This window comes from Synchiropus splendidus, chromosome 18 (genome assembly GCF_027744825.2).
Source record: "Synchiropus splendidus isolate RoL2022-P1 chromosome 18, RoL_Sspl_1.0, whole genome shotgun sequence".
Lineage (NCBI taxonomy): Eukaryota > Metazoa > Chordata > Actinopteri > Syngnathiformes > Callionymidae > Synchiropus > Synchiropus splendidus.
The window spans coordinates 7,187,949-7,215,471 of record NC_071351.1 but is presented as its reverse complement, the minus strand read 5'-3'; the positions used below and the strand labels follow the sequence as shown (position 1 = coordinate 7,215,471).

Below are 27,523 nucleotides of genomic sequence, written 5' to 3'. Positions count from 1 at the left end.
GACGCAGCTTTCTCTCCAAACTCCACATGTTCCTCACAGACCACGGCGAGCCTTTCTCCTTCACAGGGAAAGTGCAGAGTGACATGACTCCACATTTGAGCAACCACGACGAGCACACTCAGACACGCCCCAGCTGGAGTCTTCGGCTACTCGCCACCGAGCTGGTGTCGGTGCTGAGTCAGCAGCAACACTGCCAGAACTTGGGTGGAGTTCTAGGACGCCACCTGGAGAACCAGAGCTGGGTCTAAAGCCAAGAGCTGATCAGAATCAGAATTCAATTTATTGCCCTGGTCAGTTGGGATCCCACCAACTAGGAATGTGCTTTGGAATAAAGTGTTTAAATAAAATAAAATAAAATAAAATAAAATAAAATAAAATAAAATAAAACTTTAAACAAGATGAAATCTCACCTGATCAAACCTATTCAAACCCAGTGGAAGAGAGAATCCACAAACAAACATCATAAATCCCAAGTGGAAATGCCGAGCAGTTTAGTGGCTTTTGGCACCTGCTAGCGAGGGAAAGGTACTCCAGGCGATGACAGGAGTGTAATGTTTCTGGACTCTCAGCCACGGCAGCTATGTGCTGGAGCTTGAAAATGAGGATTGGGTGTCACTCAGAGGTCAGGTTCAGTGAAGCCGGTCCAGTGATGCCGCTCTCATATTTTGTTTCAGATGGAGACGAAGAGGAGGGCGAAGGTACGTTGCGAGTTCAGCCGCTTCAGCTTTATCTACGACATCATCTCTGACACTCCTCCAAAAGACGCTGCATTCCCCCTGTCCCATCTGTCTTCTCTTAAAACAAGATAAGGGTTGATGCATCGAAGAAACTGTCGCAGGAACCATTCCTGTCTCAACGTTATACTATCAGTGAGCAGCATGTTGACAACGGTGTTCTTCTTGTGTCTTTTGCAGAGGAGACAAAGCCAAAATTCAAGTAAGGCCAAACACACACACAGACACACGCACACAGACGTTTCACATCTGTTTCTCACGCTCCACTCTCCTCTGGCCAGTGAGTCATCAGGGTGTGGCAGTACATTTACATGACAACAGCTCCTTTACCAGACTTGCCAAGACCAGATTCCACGCATGTGTTTGAGGATATGACCCAGTTAGCCATTGCTCCATGTGCAATTGAGTTGAAGTGACCTCAGTGAAAGACAGCAGTGCTGACACGGTGAAACCTCCGCTCTCTGCTGGTGTCTTCTGCGCTCTGAAATGCTCCTCACAACACACACCTCAGAGAGGACTAAGAGGCTGTTGTCATGCTGTAACTGCGTCTTCTGTTGTGCAGGCCCTTCATCATGCCCAACCTCATCCCGCTGAAGATTCCAGACGGTGAAAAGGTGGACTTTGATGTAAGCAGCCTTTCACTGAACTGGGATTAAATCGATCTTGTGACTCAGTTGTGTGACTCAAGTCCACGTTTGACTGGTTTTGAAGGACATTCATCGGAAAAGGATGGAGAAAGACCTGATGGAGCTCCAGACTCTGATCGAGGTCCATTTCGAGAGCAGAAAGAAAGAGGAGGAGGAGATCATTCATCTGAAGGAGAGGATCGTGAGTGGCTTCTCCAAGTGGAACCCGGTGCCCAACATGAAAAAGGCTTCCTCCTGCAGGAGAGACGACGTTCGGAGAGAGCCGAGCAGCAGAGAATCCGAAACGAGAGAGAGAAGGAACGTCAGAAGCGCCTGGAGGTCAGCTGCCGTCCACTGTGAGCCCAAGAGCACCGGTGCAACTGGGGCCCACGTGTGTGTCTTGGCAGGAGGAGCGAGCTCGGAAGGAGGAGGAGGAGGCCAAGAGGAGGGCGGAGGACGACGCCAAGAAGAAGAAGACCCTCACAAGTCTCCACTTTGGAGGCTACATGCAGAAGCTGGTGAGGAGTCCCAGTAGAGACTGGACGTGTTCTGTTCACCGCCGAGCACTGGAAGGCAAAATCACTGTGCCACAGTTTGAACAAGAGCTGTTCTTTTAAAGCCTCAACCTCACACAGCATGTGACCCTGTGGACCTGAAACGCACATGTAGAGCTTGTGAAGACTACGAGCCTGTGTGACCCATCCAGTGGCCTCTCAGTCCTGAACCCTCACCACACAACCTGAAACTCCACTTTTCAAGACAGGAATTCTTCTCATTCAATTCACACTTGACTACATTTTTGTACCAGTCTCAATTCTTCAATTTAGAGCTGCAACAAGAATCTAAAACGATGTGTTCAGTGTTGCTCCCAAGTTCACTTCTAGTTATTATTAGGAGGAGAGAGACCCAGGACACTTCACTACATCCTCAACAAGTTAGCTCCACGCCAACCAACATGCCAGCAGTTAGCTCGAGAGTGTGTGGCGTCGAGGAATCCTCCTGAAAGCTGAGCGCCTCCACGAAAGACGCTGTGCTTGAACGTTGCAGACGGAGAAACGCAGCGGGAAGAGGCAAACGGAACGAGAGAAAAAGAAGAAGATCCTGAGTGAGCGACGTACGTCCCTGGACATCGAGAACATGAGCCAGGAGAGACTCAGGTGCGTGGGACCCCATCCTCCTGTCATCTGTCAGGCCTCTCCTCCTCTCTAACTCTGACAAGCCTCAACATCCTTGTCTTCCTGACGCCCTCACACTGGCAGGGAAAAGGCCAAGGAGTTGTGGGAGCGGATGCACGGGCTGGAGGCGGAGAAGTTCGACCTCCAGGACCAGTTGGCCAGACAGAAATACGAGGTTTGTGTGTCCCAAACGCGGCGCCAGAAGCCGCCGCTCATGTAAACGTCCCTGTCGCTGCAGATCAACGTGCTGAGGAACCGTGTCAGTGACCACCAGAAAACGTGAGTCCACAGTTCACACACGCTCACGGCAGACGGGACGTGAAGTGGGTCAGCGAGGTGACAGGGATCACATGTCCGTCAGAGTCCGGTTCCAGCCCGGCGTCTTTGTGTGGCTGACAGTGTCACGCCACCGTAACAAAAGTGACATCAGGATCAGAAGCTGGAGAAGCTTGCACTGTTTATGGGAGGAGCTGCTGGCTCCAGTTCAGACATGGTTTGGTTTGGTTTGTCGCATCCCCATCAGGAGAAACGCCTGGTGCAGAGAGGATTTAATGCTGCATGTTCAGCGCTTAGAAAAGAGGCGGGGCTCCAGAGTCAACGTCTCCTCCTCTGCGTTTTAACACCCACTTGTTCTGATCAGATCCAAGAGGACCAAGAGAGGCCTGAGGAAGTGACGGCGCAGGGGTCCCGGTCCTCCGCCGCCACAGCCATCTTTGATCCTCATCACCCAATAAAAGCCTTTCAGGTGGATCTCTGGTTTCGTTGTGACTTGTGCGCGTCAGCCCAGAGCCAGTTTCACGAACAAGCTTGGACTTGAGTGGAATTATGAGGGAAGCTCACCAACACACACCCGTCCTCGCCCACAGCTGAACCACAGTCTGATTCACGTCTGCGGTGACGGTGATATCAAGGAGGATCAGGTGACGCGGCGTGAGGCGCCAGACAAACATCACCCCCCCAAGAAGAAGAATGTAGTTGCAGTATGAAATAAAACGAATAAAATAAAGCACACAGTGTCAGTGGCTCAGCTTCAGTTGTCTTTCGCTCTCACCGAGACGGATTTGTTTCTTCTGTCGAGTGGCCAACAGAGACAGACTCCGGCTCCCTGTCAGTGGTGTCACACCTTCTTGTTTTTGCTCTTCTTCCTGACAAGCATCTCATTAAAAAGCTGTCAGAGAGATCACAAAACCTTCAGCCGTGCTCATAACTCATCAGACCTTTGGCACAGCAGAAGACAGCCATGGTTGGGTGAAGGCAGGTGTGAACGGACGGGAGCCACCATCCATCACCCTGGGACCAACCTGGGACCTTCAAGTGTCACTGAGGAATGAGGCTTCACACTGTTGACAGGCGCCGGAGGAAGTCACCTTTGTTTTGGCGGCTGCTTTCACGGAAACAGGGGAGGGGAAACTGTCTCACGTCGAGTACTTGACCGCAGATTCAAGACCAACCAGGCAGTGAGTTAAATGGACTTCAATGTGAATGTGCAGGTTTGTAGCAGCCCAGGGCCAATAACAACGGAATAACAATGCGTAACTCTGCGCGGTTACGTGCGCTTTTGCGAACCGGCTAACGTTAGCATTTAGCTCAACGACCGCAGGGTGAATAGGCGGAGAGTCGATTTGCATATTGACGGAAGTCAACTTGGATTTGTGACATGAAGAAGCGGTGTCCGCGTGCACGCGAGGCTGTAGATAACGTGCGCTGACTAATAATTAGCTTTGTTTTTTTGGTCACGTTGAAAGTAAGAATAATTCAGCTACCGCGAAGAAGCTTGTGACCTTCGCGTGTCACCCAGAAACGCGACAAAAAGGGCGCCACGGCGTGAGATGCTGCGTCATCGCTCCGACGGTCAGCGCCGTTTCAAACATGTCACGTGTTTGTGGGCAACATGAAATACTTTTTTTTCATCCTTTTGAGGCTGAGAAACTGTTGCAGGTTGTGTTGATGACGCACTGAATACAAAGCGAATTTAAAAAAAAATCATGAATTCACTCGCGAACAATCTCCACACTGGAGTCACTCGGAGTGGCGCGGTGGTGAGAAACTCCACGCCGACTGAATCATCACAGCAAACAGAGCGGGGTTCTGACGTTTATTTCCCGACAGACATGAACATTCAAGCGCTCACAAAGCAATACTGATGTCGATCTTCCCCGAGGCTGACGACCTCAGTTCCGAAGTGTTGCCAGGCGACCAGGAACCCTCCTCCCCACACGCTCCTCAAACTCTTGCTCTTATGTACAAATACTTATTTAGCCGTGAGACGACTTCAGCCTGGGCCAGGCGCACTGTAACAGTCGTACTCCACTGTTTAGAAAAAGACATTTCAGAATCACGACAAAGCGACAGCAGCGGGAAGTGACGGAGGAGTAGGTGCAGACTGGAGGTCAGGCTCCTCAAAACAACAACCACGGCTGGTTGGGAACCTGAGCCGAAGTCGCTCTCAGGTCAGCACATTCTTTCACCGGGCGCACGACACCTAGCTCCTTGAGAAAAGAACAGGCCTCCTCACTGGGTGGGCTCTAGTCAGGGGCCCTTCAGGGGGGCCAAACTGAATATGGTGGTTGGGGAGACAGGAAGGTTTTTACATTTCTTTTCTGTCGCTGACAGACCAGGACAGATGGAGGACACGGGGCACCAAGAGGGGACCTTCTAATCTAATGGAACTAAGGGACGCAGATAAGGAGCTGAGCAGTGACCTGGTAACACCTTCTGGGACTGACATCAGAGTGTGTCACACACACACACACGCCCCGAGAAGCATGAGATTCAATATATACACAACACCGAGAGGTCAGCGGACGGGATGCGGCGCTGCCTCTCATCCTGCTGCCGGAGCTTCCTCAGATCCCCGTCGGTGTCGCACCTCTCCGCGTCAGCGCTGCTCCACGGCACTCAGTCGACAACCTGCACCGACTTGTGCACCGCGATGGTGTTGTCGTTGACAAAGAAGGACTTGCTCAGGCCCAACTGCAAAGGACAGAAGCACAGGGACGAGTGAGTTCCAGCAGCAGCGTGGCCGACACGCAGCGCGGCTCAGAACCGGCCCGTCTGCATTCCACTCCTCCACAGGGCGAGAGAAAGTGACATTGGCAGGAGACGCCCACAGCGGCCGGCCCCACCCGCGGCTCTACCTTTTTCACCATGGCCTGCGTGTTCTTGTCGTTCCACAAGCTGTAGAGCAGCAGAGATGCCGCCTTGCTGCCTTTGGCAAACGTCCTGCGGAGGAGGGCGGCATGTGAGTCAGCGGCTTCAGCCAAGCGCAGACAGGGTCCACTCTCTCACCCGTTCTCGCTGAGGTCGGCCAGCGACGACATCATGTCGGCGTTGATGACCTTCCGGCTGATCTCGGGGTCCACCAGCATCAGGTTTCGGAGCGTGGAGCACGCCGACGCCACGGTGTCGTCCGAGTTGCCGAACTCTCTGGGGCCGGCCGCGATGAGGCTGGCCAGCTGAGGCAGGATTTGCTTGGCTGCGGAGGAAGAGGCAGAGGTGAGAGGTGAGTCCGCGACCCTGGCGGCGGCCTCTGGCTCACCCATGGACCGCTGCACGCCGCCGCTCCGGGACATGTTGGACAGCAGGGACATGGCCGTCCTCTGCAGTTTGGGGTTGGAGGACTTCAACAGAGGGGACATGTGCGCGACGGCGCTCAGCTTCTGGACCAGAACCTGACTCATGGCGCTGGAGGCCTGTGGGGAGCAGAGTTAGAGATGAGGTGGCGTCCCAGCGGCCCACGTCCTGGTCCTCACCGGTCCTGGGCTGGCGGTGAGGTTCTGCAGTGCCCCGCAGCAGGCCTCCAGCGTGGCATCCTTCTGGGACGAGCCCAGCAGCGACAGGTACGCCTGCATGGCTTTGGGGTGGAACAACCACTTGACCCCAGTTGGGTTGCTGTCCTCGGGCAGGTCCGGCACGCTGTCAAACCCGAACTGAAGAGAGGAGAGTGAGCCGGGCCTCTCGGTGTCAGGCCGCTCGGTGCCACCCACCTGCTTCTGAGCTTTCCCGCTCTTGGGGCTGAAGCAGCCGATGGGCGGGGACTTGGCGCTGTTCTGCCCACTCAGTGTGGGGGGGTTGTACTTGGCGAAGCACTCGGGCGCCTCGCTCTCCAGCTGGTAGGTGAGGTTGTGAAGGATGCAGGCGCAGTTCTCCACCGACTGGAAGACAAACAACCTTTTCAGACAGATCACACAGCCGCGAGAGTGTCCACACGGCAGGTACACAGCCGCGAGACCGTCTACACGCAGGGGACGAGAGTGTCCGGTGAATGTCTCTCAGAGAGGCAGGCGCAGGTGACAGGTGTGGCGAGCTCACCTTGTCATCTGGGTTCTCCTCGGCCACGCAGGCCTGCAGGTAGGTGACCAGCGAGTCCACCATGCCCGGGCAGTCCCTCATGGCCTTGCGCTCCTTCTTCTGGGCGCAGCTCAGGTTCCTGCGGCACAGGTTGGGCCGGTCAACCATGTCCTGAGAGAAGCGCAGCCCGCTCATGTGGCAGCTCACCGCAGACAGCCGGTGGCATTGTAGAAGACGTCTGGGTGGACGTTGTTGTTGGAGATGTTCTCGCACCAGCCGGTGAAGGGAACCACCACACTCTCCGTCAGTGCGGGCAGAGCCGTGGTGATGAGCTCTCCCTTCAGCTCGTCCGCCGAGGACAGGTTCCACAGCAGGCCTGCAGGCGGGAGACCCGTCACGACACTGTCCATGTTTGACTTGAACGGCGGCGACCTGTGATCTGCTTCTGCGTCTCAGTGGAGTCCGTCTCCTTCAGAAGCTGGAGGCCCTTGGCGATCCCGCCGCAGTGCTGCACACTCATCTTGTTCTTCAGGTCCTTGAAGACCAGGTTCCTCAGCGCTCCTGCGGCGGCCTGGCTCACGCTGGGGTTGGGGCTGCGCAGCAGGGTCACCAGGGCTGGGATCCCTCCCAGCTGGGCCACCTGAACAGCAGACACAGCCAGTTCAGCGGGTGCCCGAGCCATTCGGCGCCATGGCGTTACCTCCTGTTTGCTGCGCTCCTCCTTGTAGGTGACGTGCTGGATGAAGGTGGCGCCGCACTGCTGGAAGCTCTCGTCGTCGTTGGAGAGGAAGTCCACGGCTTCCTTCACCGTCAAGTCGGACAGGCTGTGGGTACTGTTGGCGCTGTGGAGAGAGGGAGGAGTGACGGACAGGCTCACGGTCACAGGAGCTCAGCCACGCCAGCCTGACGCCCTCCTGGCTTGGTGAAAAAGTGTGTGCGTGCTCAGCAACACTGGACTCACACAGCTTGCTGCTCGGTCTTTGAAACCCCCAGCTTGACTTCGGACTGGCAAGTGGGCTGCTGCACAAGGCGACTCTGAGAGCCCGAGGTCTTGACGCCGTTGGTCACATGGACGCTCTCTCTTTTTCTCTGTGTGGTGGTCACCTGCTCGGTTCCGCCCTGCAGAAGAACATTGTGGTCCATGACGCCGTCGAGTCGCGGCAAAGAGCCGCCTCCCTACCCAGGAAGACTTGGTGAAAGCAGGTACGAAGGAGGAGTCGCTCTGATGGAGTCGGAGTCCGTTGGAGTTGAACGCGTGGTTGAACCCGTCCACGTCCATCGCGGCCGATCGGCTGGCCAGCATCCCGGCAGAGCGAGTGGACATGCTTTTCTTCACGTTTGCCTGAGCAGGACACAGAACACCGAGCTCACGGCGGGTGGGAAACAAAGCCCCAAACTGTTACCGCGACCAGTCTGTCTTTAAGGCGTGAGAACGCGCTGCTCTCAGAGGCCAAACCTGCTGATGTGAAACCCAACCTGGCCCATCAGAGCTGCGCTGCTCTCACACACAGCTCCTTTGTGTCAGACACAGCACTCTTGTGACAGAAGCACCTGCGATTGGCCAGCGACGCAGCACCTGACTCGTGGATTGGTGGAGTGTCCAGCCCAACTAAGTCTTTACGTCTTCTAAAATACCAGTTACACGCCGACTAAGACCCAACAGAACCTGATTAAAGGGCCAACAGTCGATCCCTGAGGGACGCCAGTCGCTGTCCTCCCTTAGTCACATGACACGAACGCAAAGCTCTGGTAAATCTCCCGCAGTAACAGGCTGATGTGTGATTTATGACTCCTTTTATGATGCTGCCGCTCCTCAGTCCATTGGGATTTCACAACTTCTATGACACAACTTCGAGCCCTTGCCATCGCCAGCGTCCAGTGAGGCTGTTACATTTGCCACATGGACTCATATTTAATAAGGCTTCACGACAAGTCTCACGCTGCCTCCACATTCTGACCAGTCAGCACCTCCGCAGAAATAACAGCGAGCTCAGGATGTTCTCCACATCAACCTCAGCTGAGGGTCAGCTGGGAGGTGACTCCAAACTTGAGAAGCTCCACAGGCTGGTTCCATCCACCCTTCCCATAATCTGAGGTCACGGGGGCAGCTGCCCAACTAAGAGGCCCAAAAGAAGCTCTTCTTCTTCACTACGCTGTAGAGATCCCTCAGTCCCTCACAGCAAGAGACCCCAACACCTCAGGAAGGAGGTCAGCTTCCAGCGTAGCAGTCACGCCGTAACAGCCTTCTCACATTCCCAGTCTGCGGTCCTGACTCTGCCGCCACAGCTGGCCACTGGCACATACGCTGTCCTGACCTTACTTCATCTACACTCTGACTGGGGAACGTCTTGCAGTCTCGACAAGTGGATTTCTCAAATGCAAGAACAAAAACTTACCGCCTTCCCGGTGTTCAAGGAAACGGAGCGAGTGAAGGTGCCGTTCGATTTTGACGGAGCGAGCTTGAACATTTCAAACCCGGTGTGTCCCTTCCATGCGTGAGGTGGAGCTGGCGAGAGAGGAGTCGAAGGAAAACATTAGCTTTGTACGGCGCCATCCCTCGGGGCGAAATGGCAGGCGGAACTTGACGTGAAACTCTGCTGCAGGTTTGACAGCGTGGACGTGACAGAATCAGGTCATGGGAGAATTGTCTCGGCTCCCAGTCGAGTGCCAGCGTCAGACAGTCAAGAGAGTCGCACAGGTGGAGCTGGGCCAAAAGACAAGGTGGATGTTGGGGATGTTCCCTGGAGGCTTTGATTTGAGCCAGGTCATGCTGGAGACATGAAGTCTCTCAGTCAGGACGGCTGGGGCTCTTTGCATCAGCTGCTGCCCCCGCGACCTGACCTCAGAGGAGAGCTGAGAGACCAGGGCAGACTAAAAAGTGACCGTTTGGATGGAAAGACATCGAGTCCTGACGGAGCAGGGGAGGCAGCAGTGGTCACTGGCCCTACTGAGTCAGACACGAGTCACAGAGTGAGTGACGGCTTCTCTCTCATTACAGGATTAGAGTCGTCAAACACACCAACATCAGTTCTGCTCCATTAAACCAGCACAAGTGCACACAGTCTGCACGTCTCATCCAGGAGGCCACACGGCTCAGCAGGGGGCCGCATCATCAGGCGTCTTGCAAGGACTTGTCCCAAGTGTTTTGTTTCTGCCGAAATGAAAGCGGGACTGAAGCAAACATCAGTCACTCCACTCAGTCCAAACTGGGTCAAGAGGTTCCTTCATCAACTGTCTCTGAGCAGGAGTCAGCGGCGTTGCCCTGAAGGCCCCACGTTCCAGTTCGACTGCTTCTTGGAGTGATGGCAATATCCAGATATTAGTCTTGAGAGACTCCTCGGGGCAAACTAGGGACGTCACCTCTTGTTGATGATCATCCAGAGCACTCAGGATCACGATTAAACATCAAGACTCACCTGTTTAAAAGGTGAATAACGGTCCTGCCTAAGTTGTGTCAAAGTATTCACATATATTTATGTAGGAGCAGAGGGTCATTCACCAAACATACCTCATTTTAAGTTCATTATTTCACTGATGTTCAGTAGACTATATTCCACGGTCAACATTCCACTGGATGAGCTGGAAGATGCCACTTAAATGATGGAAAAAGGAGGCCAATCTACACTATTTTTCTCACTAAAAATCAAACAGAATCTAGGTGATTTAGTTGATCAGTCCATTTTTTAGGTTCAGAAATAATATTAGAATATTTCTATTAGGAAAACATTCAATAAATAATACTTCAATTCCAAATTATTTTATTTTAAAATGTTACATTTAAACATCCCAATTCATTCAACGACTCAGAGAATAAAATCTACAGGTTTTTCTTTCCATCCACGCAGAAAAAGAGATTGTGAAGACAAAAATAAAATACTTGAATTTGTGAGAGGAAGACGATTCAAAACATCTTTAAGGGGCCTTTCACTTCACAACAGGAGCTATTTGATCGTTACGTTCAAACGACGTTTCAGGTGTTGACAGAAGCAAAGTGAAGACAGTTTTATTCCCCTCAAGTGTTGGAACTTGTTGACATAGCAGCTTAACACAGCGACCCGGATGTGGCTCCCAGTAGTGGAGAAAGTGTTCTTACTTGTGGGAGAGTGGAGGCTTCTGCTCCAGCCCTGCTTGGACTTGCTCCTCTTCAGGGTGGAGACCTGCTCCCGGACACGCAGGTGTCCGGAGCGGAGCTCGTTGTCGGACGGCAGCGCCAGCGACGTGTCCTCCGCGCAGACGATGGTCGTGGCGGACCTGAGCGGCTCCAGCGCCGTCATCTTGCCCGGGTCGGTGCGCTTCTTCCGCGGATAGATCGAAGCAAGATCCCAACAGCGGCAGCCCTGGTGGAGAGCAACTCGTCCTTCCGAGCGTGCAGGTGAACTGAAGGGTTCCCAGAATAGGCGGTGAACTCCACCCAGCGACCGCGCCCCGGAGAAGAGGGAGCGGCCAGAGTTCACAGGCAGGTGCGGTGGGAGGGAGGCGGGGAGGGAGGAGCCGCGCGGCCCCGCAGGAGGTGAAGATGGATATACAAACAGACCAAACAGAGTCACGCTCTCTTATTATGATCAACCTTCAGTGAACCCAGGGCAATAACCTTCTCACCTGCCACAGAGGCTCCTCTGTGTCAAAGCCGAGGCCCGTGTTCCAAATCGGGGCAGGTCATTCACATCATCACGTTCAGGGGAACTGAACAAGCCAGCTGTAAACTTCCCCGCAGCGTCTTGTAAGTCGACTGACCATCGTCCGGATCTGCGCTGTTTCAACAGCTGGGAGAGCAACTGGTTAGCAGAACTGTAACACCACTAGGAGGCGCACAGGACAGCATGAAGAGTCGGAACTCGGGGGTCTGTCTCCCAACGTCTCTCAGCATTCGAACAAGTCTCGCAGTCCACCGGCATCCGCACAATGTTCAACAGCATCCAGTGGGACAGTAGGATCTGAAGATCCTGTTCACATTCTGGAGATGAAACCTGATGAGAGCTGTCAATCATTGGACGTGCAAGGATCCCAGTGACAGGAGGGGCTTGCAAATGTCTGCAGTTACGCAACAGCCTTCGACTTGCTGCGACAGAACAAGTCGGTCCTCTTGTCCATGAGCCAGACCTCAGTGCATTCCTGCCCGAGGTCGCCGGCGGGGAGGGTGCTTGTGTCAGGGTGTCATCCATCAGCGTCTTCTTCCTCTTCTCACTTGGGTTTCTCTCCATCAGCCAACTGACTTGAACAGATTCGACTGGTCTTTTCTTGAAAACCAGTTCTCTGAGCAGAGACTGGTTGCTGCACGCATGGTCACCTTCAGCAGGAGTGTCAGCAGGCCAACCCGCTTGCTGGAAAGGAGCCCAAGTGAGTGGCAGGAACGCACCTCTTTTCCACTCCAGTCGAGTCCCTCAGCTCCCATCTGAGCGGGTCGCGACATGCGCGTGAATAAATTGATATGAAATTCGATTATGAGAAGCAACCACTCGACTGCAGAACCGGATTTTGATCCACCACACCTGTCAGCAGTCATGCGCAGGTGAGACAATAAGTCACTGAAGAGGATCCCGGCAGCCCACCGCAGCACGGTTGGGCGGAGGCTCCAGACAACTGTGAGGCAGCACGTGAGAAGGCGTGGAACGTGAAACACGGCTTCCTTCGAGTGCCAGCTGTCCATCCAAGACGATGCCACATCTCAGTGTCAGCGGTTTCAGTCCAAGTGTGCTGATGTATAAATACTTCTACAGCCACATTGTGAACCAAGTCGTCATTTGGGCGGCATGTTCGACGACTTTGTTCTCTGTAATTACCTCAGTAACAAGTCACCTTATCGTTTATTTAAACTTTCAACCATCTTCCTCATTGCAGCTGCGAATCTGTGAAGAAACTGCGGCATCAAGCGGCTCATAGCGTCACTGCAACAACATTGTTACATATACATATATATAATACAAGTTCTATAGTTATTTTCCTCGTTTGTTTTCATCTCACCTGCTTCAGTGAAGACATTTCAACGATTCAAGATTTCTACTCTCCCAAAACAAGTTGACCCAAAATGACATTCCGGCTCCACAGCTCTGCAAACACGTGATTTTATTATTAGTACGGCAAAAAGGCACAAATTCACTGATCGGACTCGACAGGCGGAGCGACGAGGCAAACTAGCGAAGATAGTGTCAGAAACAACGCCAGCGGTTACGTGTACCAGAATAAAATTTTATACACACAATTAGAAAAAAAAAAAAAAAAAGTCAGTTGTATAATGCCAGGGTTGATCCACACACTTGGGTTCTCATTTGAATTTGGTTGCGGATCATCAGGCAGGGTGACCAGTCAGTGAAGGGACGCAGATTTGTGAGGCTCGAAAATGAAAACCAAGAGTGTGGACGCAGCCTTAGTGTCGTCAGGTCAGTTGCCCCGGTGCATGGTGGGTGGTGTGTCACTGGGCGTGTTCGACTGTAAACTTGTGGGGGCACAGAAGACAGCCGTCCTTGCTTTGTGTTGAGTGAGTGCTGATGCTTCGAAGGTGAACTCCTGGGTGGCAGACTGACCCAGTGCGGCGTCCAGCAACAGTGAATTACAGAGGGATGAACTCACTTGAAGGCAACACACACGGCCACCTCCAGATTGTCTGCATGACGTTTTGTCCTTAATTTGTTCGTTTCACAGCAGGTCCCTGGGAACAGACTCCAGCTCCAGCAGTGCAGCAACCACCTGGTCCACATCGGGATTATTCGATGGACAGAAAGGAAGAGCGACCCAGTACCGACTCTCCAAACATCTCAAAGCAAACAGATTTAGTGTAACAGCTCTCGCCCAGCGGGTAAATACAAAAGGGCGATGACCGGGTTCTCTTGGCGAATGAACAGTACCGTTACAGGTGTAGTGTACACATCCTATACATCAGTGCTCCCTCAGGCCCGACTCCACTTCTCAGTTGGGTAGAAACACGAGAGCGCCGACTGAGCGTGGACCCGAGCGAGGGTGGCGCCTCCTGCCTGGGACGCCACTTGACTTGTGAGGTTCAGTGAGGACAGTAATGGCCACTAGGGGGGCGGCGCAGCCACACCCCAGGTGGAATCCAGGTATTAAACACGATGAGTCGCCATCATGTCTTCGTCAGATACAGAGTACAACACACAAGAAGGTGGGAGTGCACTTGAGTCGGATCCTGGCGCCGATGTCCTGACTACTGCCGTGTCAGCGTGGAGTCACGTCAGGATTGAGCAGCAGCTTCAGTGAGGAGCTGAAACCCAGGTCCTCACTGACTGACTGACTGAAGTCCATCCCACTCACTACCTCTGAAATCTCACAAATGTTTCTCTTGAATGACCCCAAAACCCAAGATGAGTGTTTAGTATTAATAAAATAAAAAAAGGCTGGTGTTAAGAAACGACCAAAATAAACTATGTGACAGACGCACTGTAAACCTGAGCTGCACGCTACCGCCCCCTAGTGTTTCTAGCATCCAGGCTGCCAGGTCTTTGCACTGACACTCCCACCCTCAGGCTCCATCCACACCACTCCGCTCCGCTCCGAACCAAGAATCAGATGTTAATGTTGCTAAATGTTGCTTCTCAGAAGTGTAACTATGCGATTGGCGATGTCCAGCTAAACAACTTGATTGTCAAAACAACTAAGGGGAGCGTTGCAGTGTGGATGAGGCCTTTTCATAACAAGTCCAAATGAGTTGAGGGTGTTGGGCAGCAGTGTCGCGGCGTCCTTATGTTCACCTGTGTATAAAAAGCCGAGTCTGTCAGCGCAGGACGCCTGCTAGTCGTTCACCAGCCGATAGACGTGGTACTGGGCTCCGTGCTCGCTGGTGGAGACCTCGAACACAAAGGCCACACAGAGCAGGGTCTCCTGAGTCTCTCTGTTGGACACCACCTGTGCAACAGCCAGAAAAACACCATTGACGTCCCTGGAGGTTCTGAGCCGTGTGGAGCACAAACCCACCTGCAGGATGGTGAAGTTCTCCAAGACGCTGTTCATCATGTACTTCTCCGGCAAGTGTTTGAGTTTGTGGATGAAGTTGATCATGTACTCGCACATGGGTGAGCGGTTGATGCGGAACATGTACTTGCCTCCTTCCAAGTGGGCGTACTCCGTCTGAACACACAAGGCGTGAGCATGTGTTCCTGCGCACGCCTGACAGCACACACCTACCTCCACTTTCTCCACCACCTGCTTGCCAAACGAGCAAACCTTGGTGGAGACGCTGATGGTGATGTTCTCCGTCCCGCTGTATTGGCTGCTCACCGCGTAGAAAGCTCCGGAACCTTCTTCAACCTCGCTGCTTAGATCGGCCTGTGAGTAGGAACAGGACAAACCGCGACACTCACTATCCGACCACAAGAGGGGGCTCTCAGGCGTATGAGATGAGAATGAGAAATTGCACGTGAAGAAGCCAGAAAACAAGTGGCTACTGACCCAAAACTTGACCAGGAAGAAGGCGTTGTGCGGACCCTTCTCATACAGCTCCTTCAAGCCGCCCTTCTTCTCGGAGAACTTGTCGTAGATCTGCCTGACGTCTATGGACTCAAGGATGGGGTCACTGTAGCTCGGGTTCGACGGGTTTATGTGAACAAAAAGGTGCTTGAACTGCAGGAAGAGTGGAAGTCAGACTGGCTGGGGGTTTGAGGGTAAATCTCAGCTTCTGCATGTGCCCACCGCCTCTCTGTCCCGCTGAGTCTCCATGAAAGCAGAGAATTCCAGAAGCCGCAGTTTGGCCGAGGCGATGGTTCTGTCCTGCCACACGGGGGCGGTGATGGCTGCAGGACGAGGGGGAGGAACGGGTTCATAGCCTGCTGCAGGTGGAGCGAGAGCGAGAGGAGTTAAACACAGGGATTTACAACTGCAGTCTGTCGTCTCTCACTGAGGGCTGAAGGGACCGGGGCTGCCAGCGTTGTGAACGGCGGCTGTGCAAACGGCTTGACACTGAAAAACAAGGCGAGTTCATCAAAACATGGCAGCAGCATGAAATCCACGAGCAGCGTGACTTACTCTTGAGAGTGTCCCGGCTGTCCTGGCACGGGACCCGGCCAAAACTAGAGGGGAGACAGATTTAGCATGACATGAACTCATCCAGGCTCTGCTTGTGTGTCTCACCCGCACAGGCGGAGGGAAAGGAGTCTGCGGTTTCATCACGCTGGCCGACACGATCTGCGCCGATGACAGATTGGCGACCGTCTGCAGAGCTTTGTCTTTGGAGACCTGGTCCTGCAGACACAACAAAACTCTGACTACCTTCTTCGGCAAGTTCCGGGTCACAGAAATCATTCCAGGGCGGCCAGTTCGTACAACAAGCCAGCCAGACAACACAGAGTGCAATGCACAGACTACCGGGACAGACAGGAGAGAGCAAAGCAGAGACAGGAGGAGGCCAAAGCAGCGAAGAGAAGGAGAGCTCCAGCCGTCACCAGTTTCTGACTAAAGACGCCGGAGACGAGAGAACTGAGCAGGTGTGAGGCAACAGCTCCAGACTCTAACAGTGACACTGCCAGCGATACAGCACAAAGCCTGAAGCGGAAGACTCAAGGTGGATAACCAATAACTTACCAAGTTCATGGCCTACAGCAAAGAAAACATGGTATTAATTCATCTTTTCTCATTGAACAGCACTCAACAGACAACAGGGGGAGCTTGAGGAGACACACCGACTCAGGAAACAATCACACAAGTACTTTCTCTGCAGAGACTTCAGGACTAGTTTGTCACGTAGGTGATCAGTTGACGCTGCTGATTAAAGGATCAGGGTTCTCTACAGCGCCCCCTATAGTTTGAGGGTGGAGAGGGTTCCCCATAGCAGGGTAAAAATGGAGTGAAATATAAGTCAGTGCTCCTTCACAGTCATCAGTCAGGTAAGACTCCACTTTTGAAGGCAGGACCTTTAGGAGTCCCATAAAGCAGTGACTCTAAAAGTGTTTTGTTTTACACCTGAGACGCTTTTAATACATGAGCCACGTATGGTGGCAGTAGTGAGTCACTGAATTGACTTGACAGCTGCAAATCTGTGAGAGTTACCAACTATGCAGAAGTTCTTGAAAAGAAAAATGATAAAGAAAGTGATGGCGCCCACAACAGTGAAGCAGTTCTGAAAATTGTTATGCTGTTATGTTATAGTTTACTTATATCGTCTTTGGAGTAAATAAAATATTAGTTTCATTTTATATCTAGATGGTTTTATTATATTTATTTTATTCAGAATACTCACTTTCTCAACGCGTTTTTCTTTAGTAAATGTGATGATTATGACTTGCACCTGGTTCTGCTGCTGGTTGGACTTTTCCATGACAAATAAATCTTCGTGATGATCACATGGTTTGATGTCATTTCACAAGGTTTTGGTTTGTTTATGTGTAAGTAGATTGAATATGGTTATTGATCACAAATGAAATCCAGAGGAATGAATCAGTTCATTACTTGAATGGGCCGGGCCCATTTGTTCTGGGAAAGGTGGGCCCTGAGATCCAACAGTTTGAGAACCCCTGCAGTAAAGGATGTACAATTGACTCCGCTTCGGTCAAAACCTCACACTCTTAATTCGCTGTACATGAGGCAACACGCCACTGACAAAGCAGCACAGGGTGAAGAAGATGGCTCCTCAAAAGACCAAAGAGTTTCCAAAACATGATCGTGACACATTATGGAAACCTGCCAAATATTACGTCTCCCTTTTTTTGGGACCAAAACTGCAGCTGATGTCCGTCGGCAGTGGTCAGTACTAGACCTGAATGATTATATGCACATCCAGAGCGCGATCTGGAGCTCTAAAGCAGGCGGGTGGATTGCAACATTACATGGCACTTGCAATCCAAAACCAAGGTGGGGTGTATGTTTATTTTTCATGTTCCGCATTGATCCGCAGCTCTCTCTCTCTGATTTTATTGAAGTTAATAATAATACTGACAACACGTAAACGTAAACTAGAAGTAAATATCATTGAAGGTCTTTCTTTACAATTCAATAGATATACAATTCATTTCATTCTATCATGACATATAGGCCTGCTTCTATCCATGTTATATCTGACTTACTGTTGGTTATACTACAGAATGACTGTAGCACAAAATAGCATGTTTAATCTCAATATCAGTCAAAATAAACTTGCACACCTCGAGTCCAGCACTCTGAAAGTAAATTGATTTCTCACAGGTGAATATTTGTTTTAGCAGGCCTGGGATCTGATGAAGTCATCGTGACAACGATGAGTCATGTCATATCTGGACTTCACAGCCACAGCTTAAATCTCTAAGTTACAGAGGGAAAAAAATCGACGTGTGAGAGGCTCGGATGAATCCACCGTCAAGCAAAGCTGGACAGGAAAATATATCCTTGTCTTTTTGTCTGACACATTGTGAGGCTAATGAAGGAGCAATGGTGCCCTGATATGCCCCACTTAGAGGTGACAACACAAGCTGCATTTTGGGTTTAAAAAAGGGCACAAATACAACATGGGCAGGCTCTTCTGTGAATAGAACACTTCAGAGAAATGTGAGAAAGACAATAATTAGGAGGACTGTGATGCATGCGACTGGATCACAAGTCAGAAAGACTGCAGGAAGAAACCACATAAAAGCTTTAACAGGAAGACGATAAAGAACGGGGGGGGGAGTCTCCTCAGCGTGAACCAGTAGGCTGAAAATCTTGGTTTGTGGTCGGCACGACCGATCCATTAAACAGAGATTTGGAGATGTTTGCGTGTGTGCATGCGTTGCTGAGAGCAGGACTCGGACCAAACAAGCAGCCGCCCCGTCTCAGGCGTCCTCCGCCACAGCCCGGCTGAGCAATCGACCGGCATCACTAGCATGCACCGCAAACATACACCGAGAATCGAAGGTTTGAGAATAAGACACCAGCGTGTCCGACAAGGGCATCACTGTTAGCAGCATGCAACAATCCAGGTCAAAAGATGTTGAACAAACCAGTCGCACTCTCACAAGTTTTCACCGTTCTTATACACAACTCGGCCAAAACAATATGACCACTCGTGCATGTTTGATCTGAGTCATATGGTCATATTGTTACAGACATGACAACACTCTCCAGAGCCATTACTAAAATATAGTATTAAAAAGCAACACAGCTGAAGAGGGAATCCAAGTCCGTCAGTGACTCTGACTGACATCAGGACAGAGCACGGGCCGTTGCTAACTGCAGTGTTATGTCTGTGCTGGATGATGAGCACTGAGCAAACCGTTAGTTACAAGCACCAGTTTGATCGCAGCCAAGTCCAGCAGCTGATTCAGTCATTTTACTTTGGCCTCATGCAGAGCAAAGCGGTTAGCGAGGCAGAGCCAGTGAGCGTGTGTACCTTGAGCTTAGACTGAATCTCACGAGACTTTCTCTTGGCCAAGACTTGCAGGTGACTAGAGACCTGAAGGAAGACGGGGTGAAGGACAGAGGACAGGAGGAAAAGAGAAAAAAGGAGAGGGGACGTGACTAAGAGTGAAGTGGAGGTTTTGGTAGCGGGCACCAACCTTGATGCTCGCCTGGTATTCTCGTACCCTCTTCCGGGCCAGAACTTGTATATGACTAGACACCTGAGAGACCCGGGTTTAAAGGTGATACATTCACATGAGCGTTGTTTAACAGTAGCACCACAAACATTAAAAACTAAACGACGACAAACATGCCTGAGTCCACCAGCATGCTCGTACCTGTTTGCGTGTGCGAGTCTTTCCCGTCCGCAGCTTGATGTAGCGAGCGATTAACTCATTGCGACCTGGGAATGACAAACCATTTTGTATGTTTAGAGAACTCATTTGGGATTTTCAGACAGCAATGACCTCAACTTACTCTTAACCCAGTCAGTTTCCTGGTATTCAAACAACAGGGGCCTTATTTGACACTTTGTAAGGCCTTGTATTGCTCTCTTGAATAAAGATGTGGCAGAAGACTACTCCTCTCTTTTCTCTTTGGGCTTCTCCCTTCATGGGTGGCCACAGCAGATCATTCTCCCCCATCTCACCCTGTCCTCTGCTTCCTTTTCTCTCAAACCTACAAACCTCATGTGCTCCTTCACCACCTCCATCAATCTCCTCTTTGGCCTTCTTCTCCACCTTCTGCCTGGCAGCTCCAACCTCCTCCTTCTTCGTCTTCTTTTTTCTTCTTCTTCCTCTACGGGCTTCTCCCTTCAGGGGTGGCCACAGCAGATCATCCTCCTCCATCTCCCCCTGTCCTCTGCTTCCTCTTCTCTCCAACCTACAAACCTCATGTCCTCCTTCTCCACCTCCATCAATCTCCTCTTTGGCCTTCCTCTCCACCTTCTGCCTGGCAGTCCCAACCTCAACATCCTACCAATACACTCGACTACAACGAGAAAAACAGGGCTGCCATGCAAACACAACAAAAACAATGTTCAATGATTTCTCTACTTTGAAAGTGAAGAAAGATTTTCTTAAAATGGGTTTGTTTAAAAGTCAATCTGAATACACAAGATTACTTGTGTGACTTCTTCCTGTCAAAAAAGCTTTCATGAGGTGGAAGACATTTTCCTTCAGCCTCAGTGGGCCTCCGTGTTTGGAGCTCTGTGAAGATTAGGAAATGAGGCAATCAAATGGTTAATTAACTTCCTGAGCAAGAGCTGGGTCAGCTTTTCTCCATCCCACCCCCACACTCTCCCTCCCACCCACCCACCCACGATTCCCCTGCTAGTCTCAGTCCAACTGGGACCTGACGCTCCTGCACAAGTGCTTTAAACAAAGGTCAAGCGATGAGGCCAGGGCTGAGAAACGGTGCCGAGCCACGTCACCTCTGACAAAATTCCCAAAACGTAGGAGTGTGTGGGGGTGGGCTGACTCAGACAGGACTTGGCTCTAATTCCCAAACAGGAAACATTTTATCCGTGAAGCCAGCATATCAAATGTATTCAAACTCTGATGAAAATCAACTAAAATCATGGCATTTATTCCAAGAGCCATCCCACCGATGGAAATACTGAGCGAGGTCCAAGTTTGAGCAGCATGCATGCGAGTGTGTTTATCAATGCAGTTCACAAAAAACAAAAATAGATAAATAACTGAATCAGAGGAATCACTATTGTGAGATTTTGGGGTCAGCACCGGCAGCCGCATGACAAACGTTAGGTAATAAAACACAGGATGGCCGTCATCACTTCCACCGCACTGAAATGACGCGCTTCCATGTCTTTGTCACTTGGGACTTGATATCCTGCTTCCACTCACACAGAGAAAAGAGTGACGTTTCACTATCTGACATCCCGTGAATGCACCACCACAGCTGGGAGAACCTCATGTAAACAGGCTCACGCTGCGTCTCTGCCCAAACAACACAAATAGAGACGTGGAGCTGATGGTAAAAACCATGTTGAGATATGGCAGTGTCCTATTTTACTTGTGAAGAAACTCTGAGGACAAAGCTAAGTATCTCTACACCGATGGTGCATTCTGTGACTTTGAAACCCAAACCAAAAACAATTCAACAACAATCCAACTAAAGAAAAAGAATCCCTTGTATCCCGCTTTGGTGAACATCAAAAAGACTGTTGCTAGGTTCAAGTTGAGTCGCCCTCAGGGTTCCGTTCCCTGATGTGACGCGATCAAACTCACCGTACATCTTCCCCTCGTCTGACAGGATGATCTTCCTCCGGCCACAGGGAGGGTAGATGGCCAGAGCTTCTTGAAAGCTCTGCTCAATGTCTGGACTCCACACGCCCTCGGGGTCACCGTCCAAACCCCGGTCCGCTCCATCTGCCAGACCGTCCCCATCGCCGCTGTCCTCCTGTGCCCCATCCGGGCTGCCGCGGCAACTCCACTCCGACGCAATGATGCCGGCTCCCACGCAAACACACCTGCAACATCAGAGGGGCTGATTCAAAATCCGGACACATACAGGCAACTGAATGGGTCAGACTCTCGCTGGTGAGACGTGCACTCTTCCTGATCATCTTCAAACATATACAGTATGTTCCATAAACACTGTTTTTGTTATTCAAATCATTCCTGCCCATTGGGCTCATGTTATAGTGGTTGTCAAAAACACCAAAAACAACTGCGGAAATGAGCGAATTTGGACAGCAAATCTGAGGCCAGAATGGTTTCGCGTCCACAAATGCTTCCATTCAGACAACAAACCGTGGCAGCTGAGAGCATCAAGAGACGTTAGGTGCGAGCCCATCTGCCACTCTGAACTGTGGCTGTGACAAACGCACACAGCCGGGATTAACGCTGCACCGAACAGGGCTGGCGACAGACTTCCAAAGACAAATGTCTCCACACCTCATCAAGAGTGAGGGCTGACTGGTCTGAAGCTCTTCATGACCAGCACGTGCACACGCTTATTTATAGCGCTGGCATTCAGGAGTGACAGAAGACACGTAAGGAACTTGGGAGAGGATTCAAGTGGAGACAAAGCATGTCCAGGCCCTTACAGGTTCGTGAAACCTCGACGGCGGCAGCAGCATTTAACGCCCACTTCAAAAAAGCTCTGTTGGTCTGGGACATGAGGAAATGATACATTCTTCAGTTATTGTTGAAGATGCACCAAGTCAACGTGACTGTGGGCTGCGTGGAGTGTCATGGTTTCCAGAGTTTGGCAAACCCAGCGCAGCAGAGCCGGATTGTGGTTGCAGTGCATCCCCCCACTCTGTGGTGAGTGACTTTATTAGACACTCTCAGCGAAGGGCCTTCCTATTTTCAATCACGGAAGACAGAGCTGCGCTGTTGCCACGGTGATCCAGCAGGGCCCAACGGGGTGGCTCCAAAAACACTGACGTGTAATGGAGCCACGGGGGAGACGCATTGATTGTGTAAGGAAAGACCCTGGTCCTTTGTCTGGACTGGCCTTTTTAACCATGTGTATGCAGACCAGTGGGAGTGGAGAGCGAATGACTGTGTCCTGAGAAATGCAGAGGAGGTTTCTGAGGAGAGAGACCTGCAGGCCATTACAACGCAGGCCCCGCGACTCCACCAAGCAGACGCCAATATTCACACCATAAATCAAATCAACAAATAAAATTCTCTTGTGGTATCTTGCGCTTTACACGGACCTCAGGGTAGATAAGTGGAGAACAAAACAGGATGAAACCACAAAGGTCAGCCGAGTCTTTTGAACTTGAATACACAAACTAATACTTTACACACAATCGACTGAATCACACACCAGACGGCTGGAGAGCAGACAACAGCGTCCTGCTGGGCAACACTGGCAATGTTGGAGGTCAAGAATCGACTTAGTCTACAGAGAATCCAGGACCATCGGGACAACAAACCACGTGTGACCAATGAAAAGTTGCAAAACAGCAATTAACACTGTACAAGTGTTTACTAGGAACAAGGTTAGAATTGGTGGAGTCGCGTGTCCGTCAAACCGAACACATCACATGCCGATAAGTTGACTAAATGTAAATCTAGTCCACTTTAGTGGCAGCCCAAGAAAAGTGGTTCACGGCTGGGGTTTTTTTTTTCCTGACACCAGTTTATGAAGATTCTGTCGAGCCTCAAAGTGACAGAAAAGGTTGAGTCGAAAAACAAGCAGGTTAACTTGAGCAAACATAAACAAGTTCTTGAGTCATTTTGGGGTTTATCTGTAAAAAAATAAAGGGTCCACCCCCCAGGAGGTTTTGTGGTTCCTCTCAAACTACAGCTCGCCCTTCTCTCTGAGTAGTCGAAGCGTATATGGTTGTGACAGTATCAATATAGCTCTCGGTGGTCAGGAGGTCAGGTGCTGAGTGAAGGGCCAGTATAGCTCCAGCTAAATTTAAGTTCTGAGCTCAGCCAACACTTGAGTGGGCCACCGTGAGTGAGCAGGCTCCACATCCTCCGCTCACACACACACACGGTCACAACAACAATGCCGTCTTCCCTCCTGAGATTTGAGTCCAACCGGTGGGACCTGTCTCACATGCTGCTGGAAACTCTGACTAAACTGAAACTGCTAGCACACGAAGCTAATAGAAGTTAGCTTTAGTCACTAAACGTCATAACACTCGGCTGAACTCGTGTGAAAGTTGTTACAACTGACCAGTTAAAACCACCCAAAGCAAGTGAAACTCAAGCGAGAAGTGTTTTCACTGTGTAAGAGCTGGAGCTTTGAAGGGCTAACAAAGTGTAGCTAACATGCGAGCTAGTTAGCTTGCGGGCTAATAATACCTCCACAAAGTCAACCAAGCGGCACAGTCGAGCCTAAGTTGGCTTGGAACGGAACAATGGTTCCGAGCGGGATGGTAGACCAGCTCCGCTGAGGCGCCGAGCTCTGAGTCGGCAAAGCTGCAGCGGGAAAAATGCGAAATATTCCAAATATCCCAGAACTTCCAGGAAAGTCGGAGCGGCGTGAAAGTTGCAGCTCACAACAAAGAGCCGAGCCACTCACCGCAGAACTTCGGGTCCGCTCGCGCTCTCTCTCACACACACGCGCGCGCGCGCGCCCGCCCGGCTGGTTCCGAAGTCCACCCGGAGTCCGAATCTCCAAGAACAAAATCGATGTTTGACAGAGAAAAGGCGGAATGTCAGGAATGAGTTTGGTATGAAGTGAACGCGCGGAGGAGAACACGGAGGGGCGGGGCCAGGGAGCAAACTTTTGGAGGGTCTTCGCTCGAAACCCCTCCCATGACGTCAGAGTGTGTGTGTGTGTGTGTGTTCGCGTCTCGACGTGACACGGATCACGATGAAAAGCACGATCACTGAAAGGCTGCTGAAGCGGAGACAAACCCCTAACGCAAAAAAAAAAAAAAATTCTTAAAACGCCACATAACAACGAAATAATGGTGTTTAAAAAGAACGTGCAAGTTATATATAGGTAAAAATAAATCAATAAATAAGGGACAAAACACGATGGCTCACATACGCATTCATGAAAAATGTTATTAAATATATTTGTAAAACAATGAGTCTCCTTCTCCCTCTACGATGAAAAATGAAAATGATTGTCTTCAAAAGGTGACACATTTTTAATCAACTGAAACAGACAAAAACATGAAATAAAAAGACAGATAAAATTAAGAAATAAAACGACACACTTTAGGAAATAAGTGAGACGTTTAGAATTAGACGTATGGATTAAAAACATGTTAACATAGGAGAAAAACTCAAAGCATATCAGCAAATCAATTAAGTAAATACATAAAATAAAAGTGAAAGTTATTTGTCCTATTGTGAGAATGGAAGCACTAAAAGTTGGAGGGGGAGAAGAAGACAAAAGCAAAGAAGAGAAGGCCCACACACGTGCGCAGACACACACACTCATGGCTGCTGAGAGTCAGCGACCTTGATCCCGGCTCAGCTGGGACCCAAATGTAAGTCCTACTTGACAAAGCATCATGGGACTGACTTAAACCCTGACTCTCCACGCGCTGATCTGATCTGCTGACAATGAGCGCTTGTTCACTGGCGCAGATTAAACAGTGACGTCGGATCAGAACCTTTCAGTTGGAAACTCTGGGGGTGATTTGCTGGAAAACACCTGCATCTCTGCATCCAGCCCTGGTGCAAGTTCACAGGGGTCATGAGGCCCCGCGGCTGACCCAGGTGAGCCTTGAGGGAGGCCTCGTCTTTCTGGCAGGAACGTGCATCAGCCACTAGATGACGCCGTTTAGCTGTTAGCTGTTAGTGAAACTCTCAAATAAACAGAGGGAGTGGATGGTGACTCTTTTTGTTGTGAGCAAACACAAGATGAGAGGGGAAAACAAGGCAGCTATTTTCAGAAGGTGTGTGGACGCAGGAGGCCACAGGGGTTTTCAGGGCCGAGGCCGGGGCTCCGAGGAGCCGCACTCGTGTGTCCCGCTGTGAAGTGGCTGACATCACTCCCACTCAGCTTTCCCCAAGAGGAATTGAGCTTTTCCAACTTGATCTGGAGCCGGTGTGTGTGAGGGGAGCTTCCCTCGTACAGCAGGCCTCAGTAGTGACTATATTTGTCCTGGCCTCCCTGCTTCTCTCACAAGGACAAGAGAGTGGAGAGCTGGAGTCCTGCCAGAGGAGGCCGGCCCCTCGTGCAGCTGAAACTTTTTACAAGCAGGAAGAGAGAGAGAAAAAAGGAGTGAGACATCTGAGCCCCTGTCTTCCGACGGCTCCCGTCTCTCTGCTGCGCGTCTTTTCTCATTTCCTTGTTAAAGCCATACTGTACTTGCCCGCCTCCACCGGCGGGGGGTGAGTGGTGGGCTGGGGAGCGGAGGTGAGGGAGGGCTGGGGTTGGCCTCGGGTTCAGAGGGTTCAGCTGAGGAGAGAAATAAATTCATAAACCACAAAGGAGAAGTGACGTCAGGTGGAGGGGCCGGTCTGAGCCGCCGGCTGAATCTGAGCCTCCGTGGAAGAACCGGATTGTTGTGTGTATATGTGTGTGTGAGTACAGTATGAACGTGTGTGTGTGTGTGTGTGTGTGTGCGCTATCTGAGCTCAGAAAAGACTGGTGTGGAGTTAAAGCAGAGCGAATGGCCTGCTGGGCTCTGCTTTCTCTCTGGCTGAGTGGAGGACTCCCAAATGTGTGTTCAGTCACGTCGAGACAAACTCAACACTGCCGTGTCCATAAATGCAGGAAACACAAATGTTTGACATGAGCGAGACAAATCTGTCGATACACAAATAATAAGACAATCTAAACTGCTTCACATCTGCTAAACAACATGCAACATCCTGCAAGGATTGTCACTTTCAGATGAAGAGACACAGTGAACCTTTATACACAACAACAATGGCTCGACTCGAGAGCCAGTATCTGAGCCTTGTGGCAGCAGCTGAAGAAAGCAGCGCTGACAACATGCCGGAGTGTCAATGCAACACAATGTAAACAACAAAGCACCCTCCGTCTCTCACTGGAGCAACACACATTAGAACTACTGACTGATGGTGAGCACAGCGGTGTCGACTCACCAAGTGCCACTGCCACCATCAGGATGTGCTCACAGACATGGAGCATGAGCTACACTTCATCAACAGGCTGGTGCCAAGGCGTCGGTGAGGCCTCGGCTCCGTGACCTGGACCTGCTGCTGATGTCACACCAGCGGGAGACGCCTCACGCCAATCGGCGGCGGGCCTCATCAGGACCCCGGTCACGCGGCTCCCGCTCTCATCTGTGCTGCCAGTGACCTGGGCTCTGAGCCAGCAGCAGCCTCTCTCTCTGGCCTCATCCATTCTTCCACAGCGCTCTGATATTGATGAGCAAAAGTTAAAGTCGGGCGGGGAAGAAGCCAGGCCACAAAGTCAATCCATTTCTATTAAAACTGCCGACGGTGACTTTCTTCAAGGACAACAAGGGCGTCTTTGTGTCTTCTCATAACTGGGACCCAAGCGAGGGGCGACTCCATCCCTCCGCAGCGGTCAGTAGCCGTCAAGAAAGCAGGACCAGTGGTCAAGGGAAGAGGCAGGACCCCATTGTTTTCAGAGATTTGAACGTAGCCATGAACACGAAGATAGCTAAATCCACTGTCATCCACCTCCAATGTTGACCAGAGTGTTAAGGAGATGAAAGCTGGAGAAGATGACGCCACGCTCGCTCTCACACACAGGTTGGACGTTTGAGACCGGTGTCAGACCATGACGCCACCACACATGCGAGGATTAGCATCCTGAGTTTGTTTGTAATGCAGAAGCAAGCAGCACAAGGTCCACTGGTCACGACGGAGACAGTAACAGCGGTTTTGTACCGCGTGTGAAGTCCTTTGAGCCTTCACCTTAACCTTGAGAGGAGACCCCGACATCCGCGACAGTGACCAGCTCACCCGGAAGTGTAAGAGGTGTGGTGGTGATGCAACAAGATGGCGGCCGCGGCGAGCAG

At 51.1% G+C, this 27,523-nt stretch overlaps 3 protein-coding genes across 3 annotated transcripts; 1 reads left to right on the top strand and 2 right to left on the bottom strand.

Annotated features, from left to right (window-relative positions):
* The first annotated feature begins 638 nt into the window (after window positions 1-638).
* On the top strand, window positions 639-3,497 carry tnnt2a (troponin T type 2a (cardiac)). Its single transcript, XM_053850311.1, has 10 exons — window positions 639-698; window positions 915-936; window positions 1,297-1,360; window positions 1,446-1,562; window positions 1,622-1,699; window positions 1,768-1,878; window positions 2,408-2,517; window positions 2,620-2,710; window positions 2,774-2,814; window positions 3,176-3,497. The coding sequence occupies exons 1-10, from the start codon at window positions 650-652 to the stop codon at window positions 3,207-3,209; spliced, it is 717 nt and encodes a 238-aa protein (XP_053706286.1). The 5' UTR covers window positions 639-649; the 3' UTR covers window positions 3,210-3,497.
* Window positions 3,498-4,622: 1,125 nt separating this feature from the next.
* LOC128749647 (plakophilin-1) lies at window positions 4,623-11,248 on the bottom strand. The gene is made up of 14 exons (XM_053849448.1): window positions 10,919-11,248; window positions 9,222-9,331; window positions 8,006-8,167; window positions 7,787-7,944; window positions 7,526-7,667; window positions 7,258-7,465; window positions 7,033-7,201; window positions 6,847-6,964; window positions 6,522-6,689; window positions 6,288-6,464; window positions 6,074-6,227; window positions 5,824-6,010; window positions 5,673-5,757; window positions 4,623-5,508 (listed from the first exon to the last, which is right to left on the bottom strand). The coding sequence occupies exons 1-14, from the start codon at window positions 11,097-11,099 to the stop codon at window positions 5,434-5,436; spliced, it is 2,094 nt and encodes a 697-aa protein (XP_053705423.1). The 5' UTR covers window positions 11,100-11,248; the 3' UTR covers window positions 4,623-5,433.
* A 1,623-nt stretch (window positions 11,249-12,871) lies between these two features.
* Window positions 12,872-24,292, bottom strand: tead3a (TEA domain family member 3 a). The gene is made up of 13 exons (XM_053850044.1): window positions 24,127-24,292; window positions 21,366-21,607; window positions 19,455-19,519; window positions 19,275-19,337; window positions 19,109-19,171; window positions 15,904-16,014; window positions 15,799-15,842; window positions 15,671-15,732; window positions 15,466-15,602; window positions 15,226-15,396; window positions 14,962-15,102; window positions 14,752-14,904; window positions 12,872-14,682 (listed from the first exon to the last, which is right to left on the bottom strand). Exons 2-13 carry the CDS (start codon window positions 21,370-21,372, stop codon window positions 14,569-14,571), a joined length of 1,131 nt encoding a protein of 376 aa, XP_053706019.1. The 5' UTR covers window positions 21,373-21,607; window positions 24,127-24,292; the 3' UTR covers window positions 12,872-14,568.
* Between the last annotated feature and the right edge of the window lie 3,231 nt (window positions 24,293-27,523).

What these genes read in the sequence shown, in the direction of transcription:
- tnnt2a (XM_053850311.1), top strand. Translation starts at nt 650, where the DNA reads ATGCCGCTCTCATATTTTGTTTCAGATGGAGACGAAGAGGAGGGCGAA. An exon ending in ATGAGCCAGGAGAGACTCAG is followed by an intron (nt 2,518 to 2,619) that starts GTGCGTGGGACC and finishes TCACACTGGCAG; the next exon opens with GGAAAAGGCCAAGGAGTTGT. An exon ending in TGGCCAGACAGAAATACGAG is followed by an intron (nt 2,711 to 2,773) that starts GTTTGTGTGTCC and finishes CTGTCGCTGCAG; the next exon opens with ATCAACGTGCTGAGGAACCG.
- LOC128749647 (XM_053849448.1), bottom strand. Translation starts at nt 11,099, where the DNA reads ATGACGGCGCTGGAGCCGCTCAGGTCCGCCACGACCATCGTCTGCGCG. An exon ending in AATGCCACCGGCTGTCTGCG is followed by an intron (nt 6,965 to 7,032) that starts GTGAGCTGCCAC and finishes CCTGTGCCGCAG; the next exon opens with GAACCTGAGCTGCGCCCAGA. An exon ending in TCACCGCCAGCCCAGGACCG is followed by an intron (nt 6,228 to 6,287) that starts GTGAGGACCAGG and finishes TGCTCCCCACAG; the next exon opens with GCCTCCAGCGCCATGAGTCA.
- tead3a (XM_053850044.1), bottom strand. An exon ending in CTTTCCCTCCGCCTGTGCGG is followed by an intron (nt 15,843 to 15,903) that starts GTGAGACACACA and finishes TCTCCCCTCTAG; the next exon opens with TTTTGGCCGGGTCCCGTGCC. An exon ending in CTCAGCGGGACAGAGAGGCG is followed by an intron (nt 15,397 to 15,465) that starts GTGGGCACATGC and finishes CTCTTCCTGCAG; the next exon opens with TTCAAGCACCTTTTTGTTCA.